This window comes from Pipra filicauda, unplaced genomic scaffold, assembly GCF_003945595.2.
Source record: "Pipra filicauda isolate LSUMZ 115617 unplaced genomic scaffold, ASM394559v2 scaffold556_size476704_pilon, whole genome shotgun sequence".
Lineage (NCBI taxonomy): Eukaryota > Metazoa > Chordata > Aves > Passeriformes > Pipridae > Pipra > Pipra filicauda.
Window position 1 is genome coordinate 191536 of NW_024104705.1, and position 17033 is coordinate 208568.

General features: G+C 48.0%; 1 protein-coding gene across 1 annotated transcript in view; it reads right to left on the reverse strand.

Annotated features, from left to right (window-relative positions):
• The window catches only part of SMARCC1 (SWI/SNF related, matrix associated, actin dependent regulator of chromatin subfamily c member 1), a 62281-nt gene that overhangs the window by 38790 nt on the left and 6458 nt on the right, over positions 1-17033 (reverse strand). Inside the window, exons 3-15 of the mRNA XM_027711548.2 lie at positions 15666-15751; positions 12117-12198; positions 10930-11022; positions 9618-9687; positions 8707-8776; positions 7385-7460; positions 6573-6698; positions 6153-6271; positions 5183-5307; positions 4318-4377; positions 3660-3697; positions 2405-2526; positions 1357-1428 (exon numbers count right to left, since the gene is read on the reverse strand). Of these exons, the coding sequence (XP_027567349.1) occupies positions 1357-1428; positions 2405-2526; positions 3660-3697; positions 4318-4377; positions 5183-5307; positions 6153-6271; positions 6573-6698; positions 7385-7460; positions 8707-8776; positions 9618-9687; positions 10930-11022; positions 12117-12198; positions 15666-15739 (1127 nt within the window). The 5' untranslated portion in view covers positions 15740-15751. The remainder of the gene's footprint in view (positions 1-1356; positions 1429-2404; positions 2527-3659; positions 3698-4317; positions 4378-5182; positions 5308-6152; positions 6272-6572; positions 6699-7384; positions 7461-8706; positions 8777-9617; positions 9688-10929; positions 11023-12116; positions 12199-15665; positions 15752-17033) is intronic.

Below are 17033 nucleotides of genomic sequence, written 5' to 3' on the forward strand. Positions count from 1 at the left end.
CAGGATTGTACGAAATGCTGTGTATGAAAAATTCAGGGCTCAGTTGACACTCAATGAGACACCTCAAACATTTCATTCAGTAGCTGATTGAAAGAAAACCTTTTCAAATCTCCCAGAGCTGCTCTGCAGCTGGCCAGGATTTGATACCAAGATCAAGTGAACACAACCTGCCCAGTTCCACTGGCCAGGGGGACCAGCACACACTGGGGCAAAAATTCATCATGTTTTGGTGTGAAATCTCAGGTTCTAGGGTCATTTAAATAGAAACAAGCACAGTGTTCACAAGTCTGACACTGCCCATCTTCCTTTACAGATCCCCTTTCAAGAGCTCTGAATAATGAAATTTACTGTTAGAACAGAACATTTTCAGAGAAGGGGAGGTGAACTTTCCTAATGCACAGAACAACCTTTGCAGAGGATTCTCAAGCATCTGAGGCAAAATCAGCAGCTGATCTTGTTACCAGCAGAATTTAATCATCCGATGTGTGACAAAACCTGCAATACCTCACAATAATCAGCTTTATTTTAATTATTATTTTAAAACAGCTCCAGGGAGATGTTGAAGCTGTTTAAACAGCCCTGTGTGGACAATTCTGAATTAATACCACTCAAGTTCTGCAGTAACCAGATCCCACAAGGAGATGAGGCAAGTACAAACTGGATCTAAATCCACCTGGATTGAACAGGCATGGCCAGAACTGAGGTGTCACCAGAGGCTTTGGAACAGCTGGAGACGAAAAAAAATACCTTCCTTCTTGCAATGCAGAACTCTGTGATTGAAACCAGACTCTGACATTTGAGAGCAGTCACATCCAAGGCCCGTGAAGATTCATTTCCTGCCCCTCACCTGCACTTCACAATTACCCACCAGCTGCCCAGGGAACTGTGAAATCACCACAGAAAACCAGGGAAAATCCACTCCACGGCCTGACACAGCATCCAAAACACACTCAGTGCCCACACACAACTGCTGAGCCTCAGAACCACGGCGTGGCAGGAGGGGAGAGGGAGAATCCAGGAGGATTATTCAGTTTCTACCCTACCATGACATTTTTAGATGGCTTTGGAAGGTGATCACATTTTGTACCACGAGGTTCAAGAATTTGTTCAATATTACTTGGGAGAAATCAGTTTTGTTTTTCCTGGATAACCACTGTTAATTATTTCTTTGATATTTAAGCTTTTACCTCTGCTCCAATACTGTCCAGACATTAATCAGTGGCTCTTCCTTTCATGCTCTGCAGAAAACACCAGCTTAACACCCCCCCCCAGCTGGAGTATCCACAGGATTCATGGAATGGGAAGCTCCTTTATCTTGCCACACTCCTACCATCCACATTCACAGGCTCTACTCACATCTCTGGAGTCTTGGACTTGTTCTTCCCGTTGAAGAATTCGGGAAGCGCCCGACGTTCGATCACGTGGATGCTGCAACCAGAACAGCCTGTCAGATGGCAAACACAACAACCCTGCAGTGCCCTGCTCACCCCCAAAGAACACTCACAACAAGGGGTATTTGTGATCATTATTTTTTAGAAACCCCAGTACTCTGGAAATTTGATTTTGGCTGGTTCTGTTCAGGCCACTGACCCAAGGGAACGGAGTTTGCCCGAGCTGGGAATCGATCCAACCCCTCCACCAACAGTTCCCAGCCCACCTGAATCCACTGCTGTGACAAGTCACTCACTTTTGGGAGTTGCACATGAATCCCAACACTCCAGAGTCACAGCTCATCTTTTCAGATGCCAGCCTGAACTCCCAGAGCCAAGACAAAGGGGGTGCTCAAGGAGAGCCTTCCAGATAAGCGACTGTTCCTTGCTGTGCTTCCAAAGCACTTTTTGTTTTAAAAAGTGCTCCCTAGGAGTTCAACTTCCAGAGGGACTTCCTTTCCCCATCACTCACTGCTCCTCCCACACCAGCAAGGTTTGAGTACAGAGAACACCAGGGTTGTGTGGGCACCACCCCCCCAAATCCCTGAGTCCAAGGAGGATTCCAAGGTGAAACAAGTGTCCTCCCTGTACAGCCAATGATTTATCCTCAAAGGCAAGTTCTGAAGCCAAATCCAAAGGCACTGGCTTTCAGAAGGAGATCCAAACACAGATCACACAAGGACTAGACAAGCAGGGAAGAGAAAGGAATTATCTTCCACACTGGGGGGGAAATCAGTGTAAAACAAGAACTGCTGAGAAGGCAGACTGAGGGTCTCTGCTGTTTGAAATCCTCTTCCTCATTCCCAATCCCTGAAAACAGCCAGAAGTCAGCTCAGGAAGGTTTTCAGATGGAAAAGCTGCCCCCAGACACGGGAACCAGACCTAGCCAACAGTTGTTTCCTTCAACTCTTGGCTTAATTTATGAAAAAACCAACAACCCAAACCCTGAAGTTCCCCCCCAGCTCCCCTCTTACCAGTTGTAGTCAAACCAGGATGCATAGCTGGGGATGATGATGTGGTTGGTCTGCTCTGTGACATTGTCCTCCCCCGGATCAATGGAGCGACTCTGGTCACCCTTGTTGGGATCCTCATCTTCCTGCAGCAGGAGGGGGAATGGTCAGAGACACCCCAACAGCTCTGGGACAGCAGAGCTGGTCCAAAACAAGAGCTTTCCAGGGCTGTACAGACTCTATGACACTCCCAAGAGGAGGACAAGTCTTTGGTCACTCTGTTGCTTCACAACAGAGGCCTCCTGTGAACACCTGAGGTTCTACAACTTGAGTCCCAGCAAACGTTCAATTCCTGACCCAAAGTGATCGAGAGGAGGGCACAGAAGTATAAAAAGAGGATCAGGCCATGACATTGCATGTACAAAAACCCTCAGGGGTTGTTTGAAGAGCATGTGGGTAACTCAACATTAAAAATAACCTAGTCCCTGAAGCAAGACCCCAAAGAGTCCCTGGTATCAATAACAGACCTTTACCTGGGATTAAATTCCCCAAAGACAACAAGGTAGCACTCTAAACATACCCAGTGACCTGACAACAGTGAGCTGGTACAAGAGTGCCACAAATGCAATTCAGTACAGAAACTACTCCTGCAACTCTATTAAGATGATCAGGGAGCCCAACCTGGGGTTAGATTTAGTCCTAAAACCTAAAGAAAAAGCAAAAGCTTTGAAAAGCCTCTGGTCTGAAAAATGCTTCTCCAGAAATACTTGGCATCTGTCTCCTCATTGTCCTTTTTAATAGACTAGATTTAAAATGACAAAGTAATCCCACAACCAGATTTAAAAATACAAAGTAACCCCACATAATTTCAAGAATTTTTATAATAACAGAAACATTCCCATCAGTAACTAATTTAATCTTACAGATCACTTGATAATCATCAGTTATTGAAGGTGAGATTAAGACCTTGACAGGCCAAGGGGGAATGGCTTCCCACTGCCAGAGGGCAGGGTTAGCTGGGATATTGGGAAGGAATTCCTGGCTGGGAGGGTGGGGAGGGGCTGGAATGGATTTCCCAGAGAAGCTGTGGCTGCCCCTGGATCCCTGGAAGTGTCCAAGGCCAGGTTGGACGGGGCTTGGAGCAACCTGGGCCAGTGGAAGGTGTCCCTGCCCATGGCAGGGGTGGCACTGGGTGGGCTTTGAGGTCCCTTCCCACCCAAACCAGGCTGGGACTCTGATCTCAGTTCCTGTGAAGTTCACAACAAAGAGCTGCTGTTACCTTTCCTCCAGTGGCCACTGTCTCCTCGTCCTGTTCATCTGAAAGGTAAAAACATTCAGCATTACACCAATAAAAACCATCTGAGTGCTCAGGAGCCTCCCCAGCAACACAAAAGCTTCATTGGAAAGAACATTTAATTTATTTTGGATGGGAAATGAGGAGGGAAGGAAAGTGGATCACCCATCACTAAAGCAATGACATCCTCACCCACCCGTCCCAGCCCAGGGAACAGTAAGAATACAGAGGAAGGACAATGATGATTTTCCCTCACTCCAGAATCCCTGTTTAATTACCACCCTTCCCAGTGCCCCAGATGAGCCCTGTGTTACAGCATGTGGGACACCAGTGTGGATCTCTTATGTCAAGGCTTAGCAAAGCTCAGGGAACCTGTGATTCACCTTGAGTCCCAGTAAAGACAAGGAAAAGAGCTAGAAAAGAGCTTATATGTCATAATAAAAAATAAGAGTAAGAACAGTCTGTGAAGGAAGAGCCTTGAAAAAAAGAGTTGACACACTTCAACCAGAATACCCATGAAAACTGAATTAATTCAACAAAACAGTAGAATTAGAGACTGCTCTGAAACTGGAGAGACTTGAGCCTCTGGGCTGTGCTGGGCTCCCAGCAGGGCTGGGACACTCGGGGTGCTGAGGGGCTTTACCCAGGTCTGCCACGGTGCCTCCCTTCACCGGCGTGTTCTCACTGTCCTTCTTGGGGTTCACTGCAGAGGCAAAACCACCTGTGAGAGCACAGCAGGAGGAGAAAGGACAGAGCACAGCAGGAGGAGAAAGGATCCCATGCAGCAGATCTCCCTGTCCCACCCACAGACACTGTGCTGGCCGAGTCCCTGCAGCTCAAACCCTTCATGTGTGAGCTGGAGCACAAGGGCCCCTCTGACTGCCCTGAATTCCCAGCTGGACACAAACCCCTTCTATCCAGGGGCTAACCCTGCACTTTGCCACCTGTTCAACACCCAGTTCACACCAAGGAAAACCCAAATGGAGCCACTCCCAAAACGCCCTGGTGGCAAGGACTGCAGAAGGAATTGTTCTTCTGGCTTCTCTTCATTTAACAGGCCTTGCCCAGATCAGGTATTGTCCAGATCAGCCCTTCCCTGGGAAGGATTAACAGCTCAAAGCACTTGACACCTTGCAGAGTTTCCACTTATTTAACATCCTTCTCTTGGGGACTTGGCAGAGAAACATTTTCGCTCCAGAAAACTCCACCCCCCCTCCCCAAACACCAACAAATCCAAAAAAAGTGAAATGTTTAAGTAGATTTTTGTAAATGCATTTTAAAAAGTGTATTTTGTAAATGTATTTTCATACTTTAGAAGGCCAAAGGAAGGTGAGTCTGCTGCCCTTCCCAGCTGTCACATCCCTGACTAGACAAGTTTGGATGGGATCAGATCACCTGGCCCCCTGGCCACAAAGTATTTCAAAGATTTGACAAAATATTATGTGTATTTTTTATGCAGTTTAAGCCATGTTTTAACATTCAAAGAATCCAGTGTTTGCATATTTTACCATTTTTGGGAAGTACCACTTCTTCTATGTTGGGGACTGGTGTGGGATCCTCCATGTCCTTGGTAAGATCTTCCTGTTCATCCTCTTCTTTCTGCCCCCTCCTTTTCCCATACAAAGCTGCTTGCCTGGAACAGAGCAGACACAGGTTCTCTGCCAGATGTTCTCACCTGGACATGGCTCACACACCAGGATTAAAGGATGGGTTAAAACCCTTCTAAAATCCCTGTGGGAACCAAGGCAGAACCACCCACACCTCTCCCTGCAGGATCTAACTCAGGATTTACACTGGAACAAGAAGTAATTCAGGTTATCCACTCATTCTTTCTTGGATGATAAATTTCCAGCTTTGTCTTATTAGAGCCCAGCAGGTCTATGAACAAGACCTGCATTTTTAGCTCAGAATTGCTCCCCTCCATGTCCACACATAAAGCCCCACAAATAAGCTTTTATTTGGGTAGAATATGGGATTTTCTTCCTTTTAAGAGATCAAACTAAACCACTGATAACCCCCCTAATCTTTAAGCCACAAATGTCTCCCTGTTAAGGTTTACATGTGAGAAGTGGACTTCAAAGTACTTGACTATATCAATAAAAATCTCCTTAATTAAATGCAGGAATTTCTGGGGCTGAACTCAAGAACTGTGCCCGCACCCCAGAGTGCCCCGACACAGCCAGGGTGGGTCAGTTTGGAAGCAGCTGAGCAACTTTTCCTTTCATTTCCACTCTTGAGCTGCCATGAAACCCTGTCCCTGACACAGGCAAAGGACAACCTGCCCCAGGTCCTCCCCCCCTGCAGCCAACACATTCCTGCAGAGGAGTGAGGGAATCACACCCAATGCACAGGGAAAACCACCCGGTTCCACTGTGGAATCAACGAGGGTGCCCTCGGGAGAGAGCTGGAAGGTGCCAGAGACGTCCCCAGGAGCGGTTCTGGGAAGCTCCTCTCCAGTTCCAGGGCTCCCACACTCACCCCTTCTTCCCTGTCTTTTTCCTGGACTCCACAGGGGTGGGGGGTGGAGAAGGGGAATGTTTTCTCTTCCTTGTGCTGGCAGCTGCTTTCCTGTCCCTCCTCTCCGGGCTCCGCACGGGCTGTGGAGAAGGGGAGCAGTGAGTTCACCCCAAAGATCAGTTACTGCTGTGCTGCAGGTCCAACTCCTCCTTCACCCAGCCCACAGCAGGGGCTAAAAGCAGTGACATCCCAACACACACCAGGAGAGACTCCAGGCCCTCTCCAGCTCTCCTGGAGCCCCTTTAGGCCCCGGAAGGAGCTCTCAGGTCTCCCTGGAGCCTTCTCTTCTCCAGTGAACCCCCCCAGCTCTATCCATGCAGGGACAAAGAACACCATGGATGCACAGTTGGATGCACAGCTCCTCAACAGAGAACCACCCACCTCTTCATTTTTCATGGAGATTCTCTGGCGGAAGCTCACGGATTTCCTGTTCTCATCCACCTCATAATCCTCCTCATTCATCCACTCGTTGAACACGTCTGTGTCCAAAATCCACTTGGCATGGACCTGAGCAACAGAAGACAGGGACAAGGGACAGGCAGATGCTCTGTAAACAAAGCACTTCATGGCAGACCTTTCCCTGCAGGATTAAGGACATTCTTGGAGCTTCAGGAGGGTCTGAACACCCAAATTGTCTCCTAGTGGTTTTACACACAGTCATGAGAATTTCATAAGGCAGGACAACACGACCAAGCCTAGAACACCATCTCTGCTCCTCAACCATTCTTAAGCCTCCTGAAATGTGAGGGCAGTTCTCAGAGCTGGGACAGCAGCTCTGGATGCTGAAAATTACCATCAAAATCTCCTAAATACACAGATCACCTGAGCAGATATGCCACAAACATCAATAAAAGTAAGGAGAATTGGCCATATCTTGATTTAAAATATCCATCTTCAAATAAAGTTTAGCTTAAGAACTAAAAAACTTCTTGAGCTTCAGAGTAATTGATACAATTTATTTTTGATTTATTAATATCTTACACAATTATATCTTATTATTCATGGCAGATTTATACTCAAAAAGAGTGTTTTCCAGTTAGTTACCAATTACTACTTGGTGTTTGAACAGACCCCGTTATTTTCAGGCCTGAGCTGCTCTAACTCTGTGGGGATGAGCAGCACACCCAGAACTCTGTGTAAGGCCAATAACAGAATAAACCCAGGAATTCTGGGAGCTGCTGAGGGACACCCACCTTCCATGGCTTCTCAGGAATTGGAGGGTCCTCAATCTCAGCATCTATTTCATTGGCATGAACCCAGGTGTCGTAGCTGAGGAGAGAGGGGAGAGAGAACAACCTTTGGTGCCTGGGCTGCTGCTCCCCAGGGACCAGGGAGTGGGGAGCCAGCAATGGGACATGTCAGCTCCCAGGGCTGGGACAGCAGAGTGTTCTCCACAGGGAACAATCCCTGCTGCCACAGGAACAGGACACAGTGCAGAGGGAGGGAGCCAAGGCATCTTGTGCACACCAGAATTCCAAAGCCATGCCCGTGGACCAGGTTAAAACTGTAAATCTGGAGAGATCCAGGTGTGCTAAGGCAGTTCTGAGGCCCTGATCAAACCCTGGAATTAACTTAACTCACTTTGTTCTGTTCTTAGGAGTTTAAAGCAAGAGCTGCTGGATTCCTGGAAGGAAGGAGTCTGCACCCTCTCCTTCTGGAAACCATTTATTACTGACATTCACTTTTCCCCATGCTATTCCCTCATTTTTCCACACCCTGTTCCCTCCAAAGTCTATTTACTATTGCTGCACTGAGCAAAAGCCAAAACACTTTGTAATCAACACCAGGCACCTAATGAGGAACTGGGGCAAGTCACGTGCATGGCAAGATGTGTAGAACTCCTCGTGTTTATACCTGCATTTATAAACACACACACAGAATCAACACAAAATCCACTGATACAGAAACATCTAAAGGTTCTTCATCTGTACGAAGAAAGAAACTTCAGTGTGACTGTTGTTTGTTCTCTTCCACTGAAAACACTCATGGGAAATATGGTTCCTGGGAATTCAGTGTGTGCACAGCAGATTTGGGTAGCCTGAAAAGGTTATTTAAATTGAGGTCGATGTTGGGTTATCAATCTTTTGATTGATCTTCCACAAGGGGTTCTTGCAAATACACTGAAGGTCCCAACAGCACATCCACTGTATTTTAACACCTCCCAACAACACCAGCTCTCTCCAGTGGAAGCTTTAACAGCCACTTGCACCTGGCTGAAGGCAACCCATGGAGTGAAACCTCTGTGCCAGAGCTCAACCAGAAGCTCTCCCTTGAAGCTGAGAGGAAAGGCTCATTCCACCCTTGGAAATTTGGATCAATTTGCAACCAGCTACTCGTGGCTTTGCAGAAACCCCCTCTCCTTTCCACCCCCACCTGCCAGTGCCACCACTGGATGTGCACATTTCAGTTGTAAATCAGTGGTTATTTTCCAGCTTTGGGCGTTGAGATCAGGACTTTGCCTTCAACAAACTGAATTAAGACTTGGAACCTGCTTTCTTGCCCCACCTTCCCTTACCTGTCTGGGAAGAAGCCCCAGTGTACCAGCACCTGCTTGTCTTTTTTCATCACAGGTCTCAACCATTCATCTGCCAAGGAAAGAGATCCGGGTCACATTTGGATTAACAGCACATTATTTCACTTTTCCATGCTCTGGATATTTCTGACTCCATGGACCTGAAGTGGTTAAAGATAAACACAAAGCCGTGGCTGGGCAGGGAGCTGCCAGCACAGAGCAGCTCCAGAGGACACACACTCCCTGCAAACAGCAGGGACACTTCCATCTAGTGGCCAGCACAGGCCAGGGAGGATGGAAAAAGGGGGTTTATGGCTGTGAAACTCAGACTCAACAGCAATCCAACAGGCAACTAAATGGAGTCAAGACTGAAAAAATGAGAGCAATTTTTTGCTGTTTGCTGAAGGATGCAGCTGTTAAATTATGGGTTTTTTTGGACCTTAAGTACTTCCAGCAGAGGCAGAGTGAACTGTATCACAGCCAACAACCATCCACCAGCTTGCCTCCTTACTGCAGCCACTCTGCCAACCACACACAGTGATGTGCATCAGCATTCCCAAAAGAATTCCTGGACAGACAGGAACACACAGGCATGGAATTGTTGAGGCTGGAAAAGCCCATGGAGACCATGGAGTCCAACCATCCCCTGACCATGTCTCCAAGTGCCACATCCACAGGGCTCTGAAATCCCTCCAGGGATGGAGATTCCACCCCTGCCCTGTGGTTGGACAGCCCTTTCCAGGAGGAATCTTCCCAATATCCCACGTGACCCTCCCCTGGCACAGCATTCTCCAGGAGCTGGTGGGTGGCTCTCAGGAGCAGGCTGGGCACACCCTGAGTCTGTGTGAACACCCCACTGCTCATGGAATTCAGTCCCAAGACATTCCCACTGCCCAACTGGGAAGGGTTTTTACCATCATCCATTGAGGTAGGACTGGGATAAACATGGTGGGTGGCCTTGGATTTCTCTTCAGTTACTGTTCCCTGGGGGAAGAAAGAAACCACATGAGAAACCCTGAACACATCACCCCAAACTCCTGCTGCTTCCTACCCACATCCCACAGAACCAGGGACAGGTTCTGCAGCAGCACAGAGGACAAACCTCTCCCTGTAATCCCAGAGACCCCAGGGCACTGTGCTGGGACAAGGGACACGGAATTCCTCTGCACGGGCTGCAACAAGGACTTGGGATGGCAGGAGGAGGGAGCCACAGGTACTGGGGGTGGAATACAGGAGACATGACAGCAATGGGTTCAATAAATGAAAATAATCAAGATAGTGAGAAGCGAAGCTGGCAACAAGATGAGAATTCAGAGGCAGAGCAAAGGAAAAAAAGCCCAAAAAGCAGAACCAGGGACAATTTCTGTCTTCAGCTCTTCACACCCCTTTAGACACAAAGCTGCCTGCTTTAAAAATCCCTTAAATCGCTCCTGGATACAGCAAGCCTTGAGCTCACCACAGAACTCCTTTGGGAAAGAATTCCTTTATGAAAGGAAAACTGACTCGTTAATTCTAATTTAAGCAATAGATAACATTCCAAATCAGCCAAATAGTTACAAGTAACTTGTGAAAAAACACCCAACTGAAGCTGATATGATGGTTCATAATCATAACACAGGAAATACATTTAATCTGGGAAAGAAACCATTGGGTTGCAGCTCTGCATGATCCTGACACAAAAGGCCACCAGACCATCCAGAGGTCACATTCCAGGTATTTCTCTCAAGACAAGTGAAAATACTGTTTACATTTTCAAGAGATGAAGTCATTAATCTTGTTCAGATCATTATTTAGTATATTAAATGACAATGGCAACACGTTGGCTCTCAGAAATACACTGCCCACCTGTTCAGCACAGGCAACAAAGAAGTGAAATAAAGCAAAAAATCACAATGATTTCCAGGTTCCTCCTGCTGTGCCCACCCGTGTGGAACAGCTGTACCACACCCTGCCTTCTCCAGGCTCAGCTCTGGCCCAGCTCCTGCTCTCTCTGCACAAGAACTGAACAATAAATCAGCTGGGGCTGCACCCACCTCACCCAGAGGCACCTTTCACTCCAGCAGCAGGTCCAGGTTCACTTTCAGAGCAGAGGTGGGTTTTGTACAGGTGACCTGGTGCTGCTGCCTCGTGCCATCAGACACAGTCCAGATGGAACTCCCAGGCTCAGGCTGGGCAGAGATGTTTTGCCTGGAAGCCCTGGCTGAGGATCTGCTGCCCCACACTCACCTGGTGCCGTTTGACAATGTCCTTCAGTTTGTTTGCCAGCTTCAGCTCAATGTCAGGAATGAGGTAGATGGTTGGTCTGCTCAGACAGTTGTTCTGGGGGACAGAACAGCACGTCAAATGAGGAGTTAGGAGGTGATTTGTGACAAAAATCATAACATTCCTATTAAAATCCCCAAGGCTTGAAGCTCCAAAGGAGCACAGGTCAGGTGGTGACAGCTCACCAATTCCAGCTCCAGGAACCCCCAGTATTCCCTTCACACACCTCCCCAGCAGAGCCCCTCCAGGGTTTGTCTGGACCTGCTGTGAGCTCTGCCACACCTTCACCCCACGGGGCTGTTCCCCCTCCTGTTCCACAACATCCTGAACACACACCACGGCTTTGATGGCAAGGAATTCCTGACAGCCCGTGGGAGACTTCGCTTCAAAGGGAATTTGAGTCTCCCAGGGTCAGCTCCCAGTTTGGGATCTGCCCTGCAGCACTGCCATGCACAGTCACTCACTGCCACAGCACTGAGGGACTCACTCACCAAACCTGCAATTTTCATTTTTACTCTGTTATGCACTGAAACCACCCCAACAACAAGAGGTTTTCATAGTGAGAGTATTGTGGCTTTTTGCTGTCCCTTCCTCCTATCTCCACTCCTGACAAGCTCCTGAAAGTCATGTTTTGACTTATTATACACTGAGCTTGGCTTTAGAGTTTGAAAAAAAGTAATATATTATTCACATGCGGGAGTTAAAAAAATTTAACTTCAAATAAGCCTCCACAGAGCTGCTTAATGGATACAGATAATAACTCATTTGATAAAGTGAGACTCTCAAATGTTTCCTAACCTGAGAACAGTCAAATTTAGATCAAACTAAAAGTCTCAGGAGTGAGCCATGGAATGGGTGTGTACAGAACCAGCTCCTCAGCCCCAAGGGTGGGACATGGGGACACTCAGGATGTTTTCTCCCACCTCACAACAGGTTTCCCTCACCCTCTGCATATCCAGAGTACAGACGAAAATACCCCGAACTTTTCAAGTGAGAACATGGAATTGTGACTGAAATGGGTGGGGGAGGGAGAGAAGAGCCCAATATTCCTACAGAAGTCCAGGATGAAACCCCTCCCTGGGTTGTGAGGCACATAAAGCCCCAGGGAGAGCCTGCCCTGAGCCTGGGGGGGGTGGGTGGGAGCTCCTTGCCTGCACTAGTGTTTTCTCAATGGTCATGAACATCTCCACGTTCCGATCCATCCGCGAGGGATTCTGCAGGTCAAACCTCCTCCTGGCAAGGGAAAGGATTCAAAAACGTGAAGTTCCACTCCCCACCCTCCAGCAGCCAAGAATCCTTCCCGCTGCACACAAACAGTGGCTGGTGGAGCGACGTGAGGACACTCAAAGCACAACCACACCTATCTCTGCTTCACTGGGCAGCCCCTCACGAGCCAGAAAAACCACAAGGAACCAAATCAACAAAATGCAGCTGATCTGTGAAATGTTTGGGGGGGGGGAAAGGCAGGTTGACATTGTCCAACAAAGCCCTGGAGCAGGGCTGTGCATTCCAGCACAGCCACAGGGGATCCCTGGACACACGGGATCGCGATGGATTCCAACACTACGTGAGAAGAGTCATGGATGAGCTCTCATGTTTCTCTTACTTCCAGCTGCACCCATCCACCTGTCCTGGGAATGCAGGAAAAGCAGCAACTCCTCTGCCTGATGTGAGAACAAACCACCCCCCCAGAGCACAGGGAGTTGATAATCCACGGGAGCGTTTTCTCATCGCTTTTGTTGGACTCTGGGACTTCAAACTTTGTTATTTCACAGACAAATAGTCAAAACTGCTGCAGTAACGATGGAGGTTTGTCCATGGAAATGGGGGGATAACACAAAATCTGAGACTTCCTACTGGGAAGCACCACAGGACCCCCCAAATCCATCCTGCTGTACCCACCTGGACCGTGCACACGTTTGGAATCCACGGATGGATGGACTCAAAGGAAGGATTTGAGTGGAGACTTCCAAAAACATGAGAGGTGGGACAACCCCAGCACCCTCACCATGTTCAGCACTCCCAAGGGGGCTCAGCACAGACCTGGGGCTGACCCTTCACAACCCAGCCTTTCCCAAAGCCCCAGGATCACTTCAGATCACCAGGCTGGTGACTCTGAGGTGTAAAACATGACCTGCTGCACCTCCCAGGGTTTGGGAAAAGCTGTTGCTGGAGCCTGCAAGCACCACCTGGGTGCTGAGGTGGTGTCAGAGGGACCTTAGGGTGAAATAAAATCCCCTGGGCACATTTAACATGGTGAAACAGCCGTGCACACCCCCCCATGCAGGGACTGCCAGGCTCCAAGTGCCCACCCCAGCCTAAAACACACATTTATCCCACATCTACTGACAGTTCCTTACAAACACATCCCTATTTCCAGTAACAGATCCATTTTCAGGTTGATAAACACTCAGTGCAGGTAAAGGACAGTGAGTTTTCAGCCCCAAACCCCGTCAGCAGGAGGGCAGCACAGCAAGGACACACCACTACACTAAACCAAGACCCTTCAGCTGAGCCCACCACGTTCTCCTGCCCTGGAGGCTCCCTGGGCTGTCCAGGAGGGAGGTGCCCGGGCAGGGGGTTCTGTGGGAACAGCCACCAGCAGGGAGGGATGGACTGTCTCCTAAATCAGGGCTCTTCCCTTCACACCAAGGGCATGGCAAGTTGAACACAATATCCTGGCAGATTTGTCAGAATCACCCCTTTTCAGAGGAATTTATGAGTGGTTTAAGCAGCGTTGTGCACGTGGAGAAGCTCACAGTGACTTGCAGAAGAAGGGCCAGACATCAGGTCACTGCACAACACAGCTTAATAAAGGATTTTAGAGGCAAGATCGAGCCACTCCTCTGTTATTCAGCCACGGTTTGTATCCAAAACACACAGAATGGTTTCATGGGAATGAAGGGAAATAAACAAATAAACACAAACTGACCCAAATACCCAATGAACTCTTGGTACCTGTGAGACAAAACCACTCAGGGCACGGAAGTTTGACCAAAAATTTTTTACATCTGTTGCTCCAAACCCACACTGTGCACTCACAGAATGCTCCACATGCCCCCAAATTCCTGCTTTTCAAACCCCCCCTTTAAGAGAAGCGTGTTGATATATTAATTAACAGCATCATTTTTAGCTGCCCCTCGGGATCAAATAGCACCAATTCCTCCTGTCCTCAGCTTAAGTGATTCCCTCTGCCAGGTTCTAGCAAACAGCTTGGGTTGCAGTGAGGGACAAGGTATGTCAGCTGGCAGACATACCTATTATGGCGAGGAAAGGTACTTCTCCTATAAGACAGATCATTCACAAACAGGTTAAGCAAGAGCGACAATGCAGACCGTTCAAAAATCAAATCAAAATCATAGTTCAGGCAAAAAACACCACGTATTATTTGGTTGAGTCAGTGAGGGACACATTCCAAGCTCTAGGTCTGATCCTGAGAGTTAAGTTCCAGGATTACTTCCCTCTACGTCCCACATGCACAGACACAAGGCACTACCCACACTAGTTGTGAGGGGCAGCAGGGGAGGGAGGAGGGAGGAGGGAACCACGTGGCTGAGCTTTGCTGGCAAATCTCTGTGACTGAAAACTAGACCTGCACGGTGAAAAATGGAGTATTGGAATATTCATGAAGCGGGAACCACTTAATTCCTTTGTCTTGAGGCAAAGAGGGCAGCGAGACAGACTGGCACACCCCAGACAAACAGGGGCCATGGCCCGGGGGGGCAAAACTGGAGAAGGAAAATCCCTGAAAGGAGCTTATTCCTGATACACCCACCTCAGACAGAGCTGACATGAGTATAAACAGCCCCTAAAATCGACCAACCATCCTAAAACAGCTTTATTTTGCCTTTTAATTGGCTCTTGTGTGTAACAGCAACACAGGCTCAATTCCAGGAATGCTGTCACAGATCAGAAACATCAGATTCACACACAAAAACAATCTCTGCTTACTTTTACTGATTTGTTTACATTTATTGACTTCTCATCCTCGTTTCTTCCCCTCAGTGTTCTCAGATACAGTAATTCCAAGGGCAGGTTGGACAGGGCTTGGAGTCACCTGGTCTATGGAGGGGGGTGGGACTGGATGGGCTTTGAGGTCCCTCCCAACCCAAACCATTCCATGGTTTTATGATCCTGTGCTACTGCTCTCTTGGAAAGAGGATTCTGACTTAAAAACATGCAGGACAGAACACTCCTGGGATGCCACAGGGATATTTTGGTACCAGTGTCCAGAGCTGCAGGGGCAGAGCTTCTAAGGGCTTGCATTCCCCATTTCTGGAGACAGATAAGTGATGGAACACTGAGCATTTATTAGAGTCTTCATGTTCCCCCAGTTATAACTAAACCCTCTAATCAATACAGCAACAAAGCTGGACATCTCACAGATGTGAGGCATCACATCTGTCCATTTTCTCAGTCACACAGCGAGGAAACGCCAAAAAAAGAGCCTCAAACTCGCCATTAACTCCAACTACAGGCCCGAGACCTTAAACTTGGCCAATTATCTTTAAATTTAGAAGTGTGGGGGTGTGTCTGAAAAACAGCCACCATCAGCAACACAGGAAAACATTCCCTCTTCCCATCTCCAGTCCCTGCCTCCCCGAGTCTCCAGGAAGGATTAAACGTTGGGTGCTTTGCATAAGCAGTTCGTGTGCTTGGATTCATGCAGAAGGTGTATAAATCACAAATAAAAAACTTACCAGCCCTGTTCATTCTTATATTTGTAAGCAGCACCAAGAATGTGACATAATGTACCTCCAGCTTTGAAATCCATGAAGCACTTTGCCTGGAACCCAAAGAAACCACAGGAAATCACAGAGGCAGTGACTTACATGCAATTATTTTAAACAAATACACACTCGTTGGTTGTTTTAGACCTCTAACTTAGCAAATGAATAGTTAATTTTCAGATTAATCCCTTTTGGAGTTATAGGTTCTCCTTTAAGAATGTTTCATGAAGGTTAAATGCATTTGGTTGAAGCAGAACTCTTTGTATCTGCAAGCAGAACTTGATGTATCTGAAAGCTCCACGTCCTTCCTTATAAGAGCAGCTTGAAACAAATTCCTTGTAGAGCTGTAAAAATCCAAGCTACTCTTTGAACATCCATTTCATAGCAAATTAAACCTAAAATCAGAGCTGTCGGTGAAGCATCATCTGCACCAAGGAGACCAAACCAAGTCATTAGAAATGAACCCCTGGAGCAGAGGTTCAGATATTTCACGTTCACAGCAGCTCCCAGAGCTCCAGTCACGTCCCTCCACCACACAGAGCTGCAAAGGTCACCGGGCAGAGCTGCCCCAAAATAGCAAATCCAGCTCGTTTCTTCCCTCCCAGTTCCAGCAGTCACTTAATTCCCAACCAGGCCCCAGGGACTCCACAGCTGAGCCCCAAACAGCAGCAGGAGCAGGCTGGGAGCTGCTCAGCACAACTCAGATGCTCTGCCCACCCTCAGAGGGCTGTGCTGGGGTAACAGCAGCTCCCTCACAGCCTGGACCAGCACCTGAAACTAAACGTCTAAAAAAGCCCCTGCCAACCTCATCTGGGGGCACACAGTGCATTTCCCAGGAAAAAACACCAAGGAAGGTGCACTGATGAGTTGTCTCCTGTGGGAAGGAGCTGAGAGGACAGAGATCCAACTGCTCTAAACTTGAGCTGAGCAAATTTGATCAGATTACACCTTTGTAACAGCAAGAACAAGCACAGGAACAGCATCTTTACGATGCCACTGCAATCTTTATTGCCCATTTTCAAGATAAGACAAAGTGATTTAAGGCTGGTGAGCACTCAGATGGTTTATCCACCTGTTGAACAGGGACAGTTTTATGGCTTATGCTGCCACACCAAAATAAAGCATCACCAAGTTCCCCTCTGTCCCTGGAGCTTTTTATCATCACTGAGCTATCAGATATTCCAGGAGGGATGGGGAGATAGATCTTAATGGCACCTTGTGGTGCTCCTGGGTGCTCTCCAAAGCACCAGGATACTCAGAGAGTCCCAGGATGAGTTGGGTGGGAAGGGCCTTAAAGCCCATCCAGTGCCACCCCTGCCCTGGGCAGGGACACCTTCC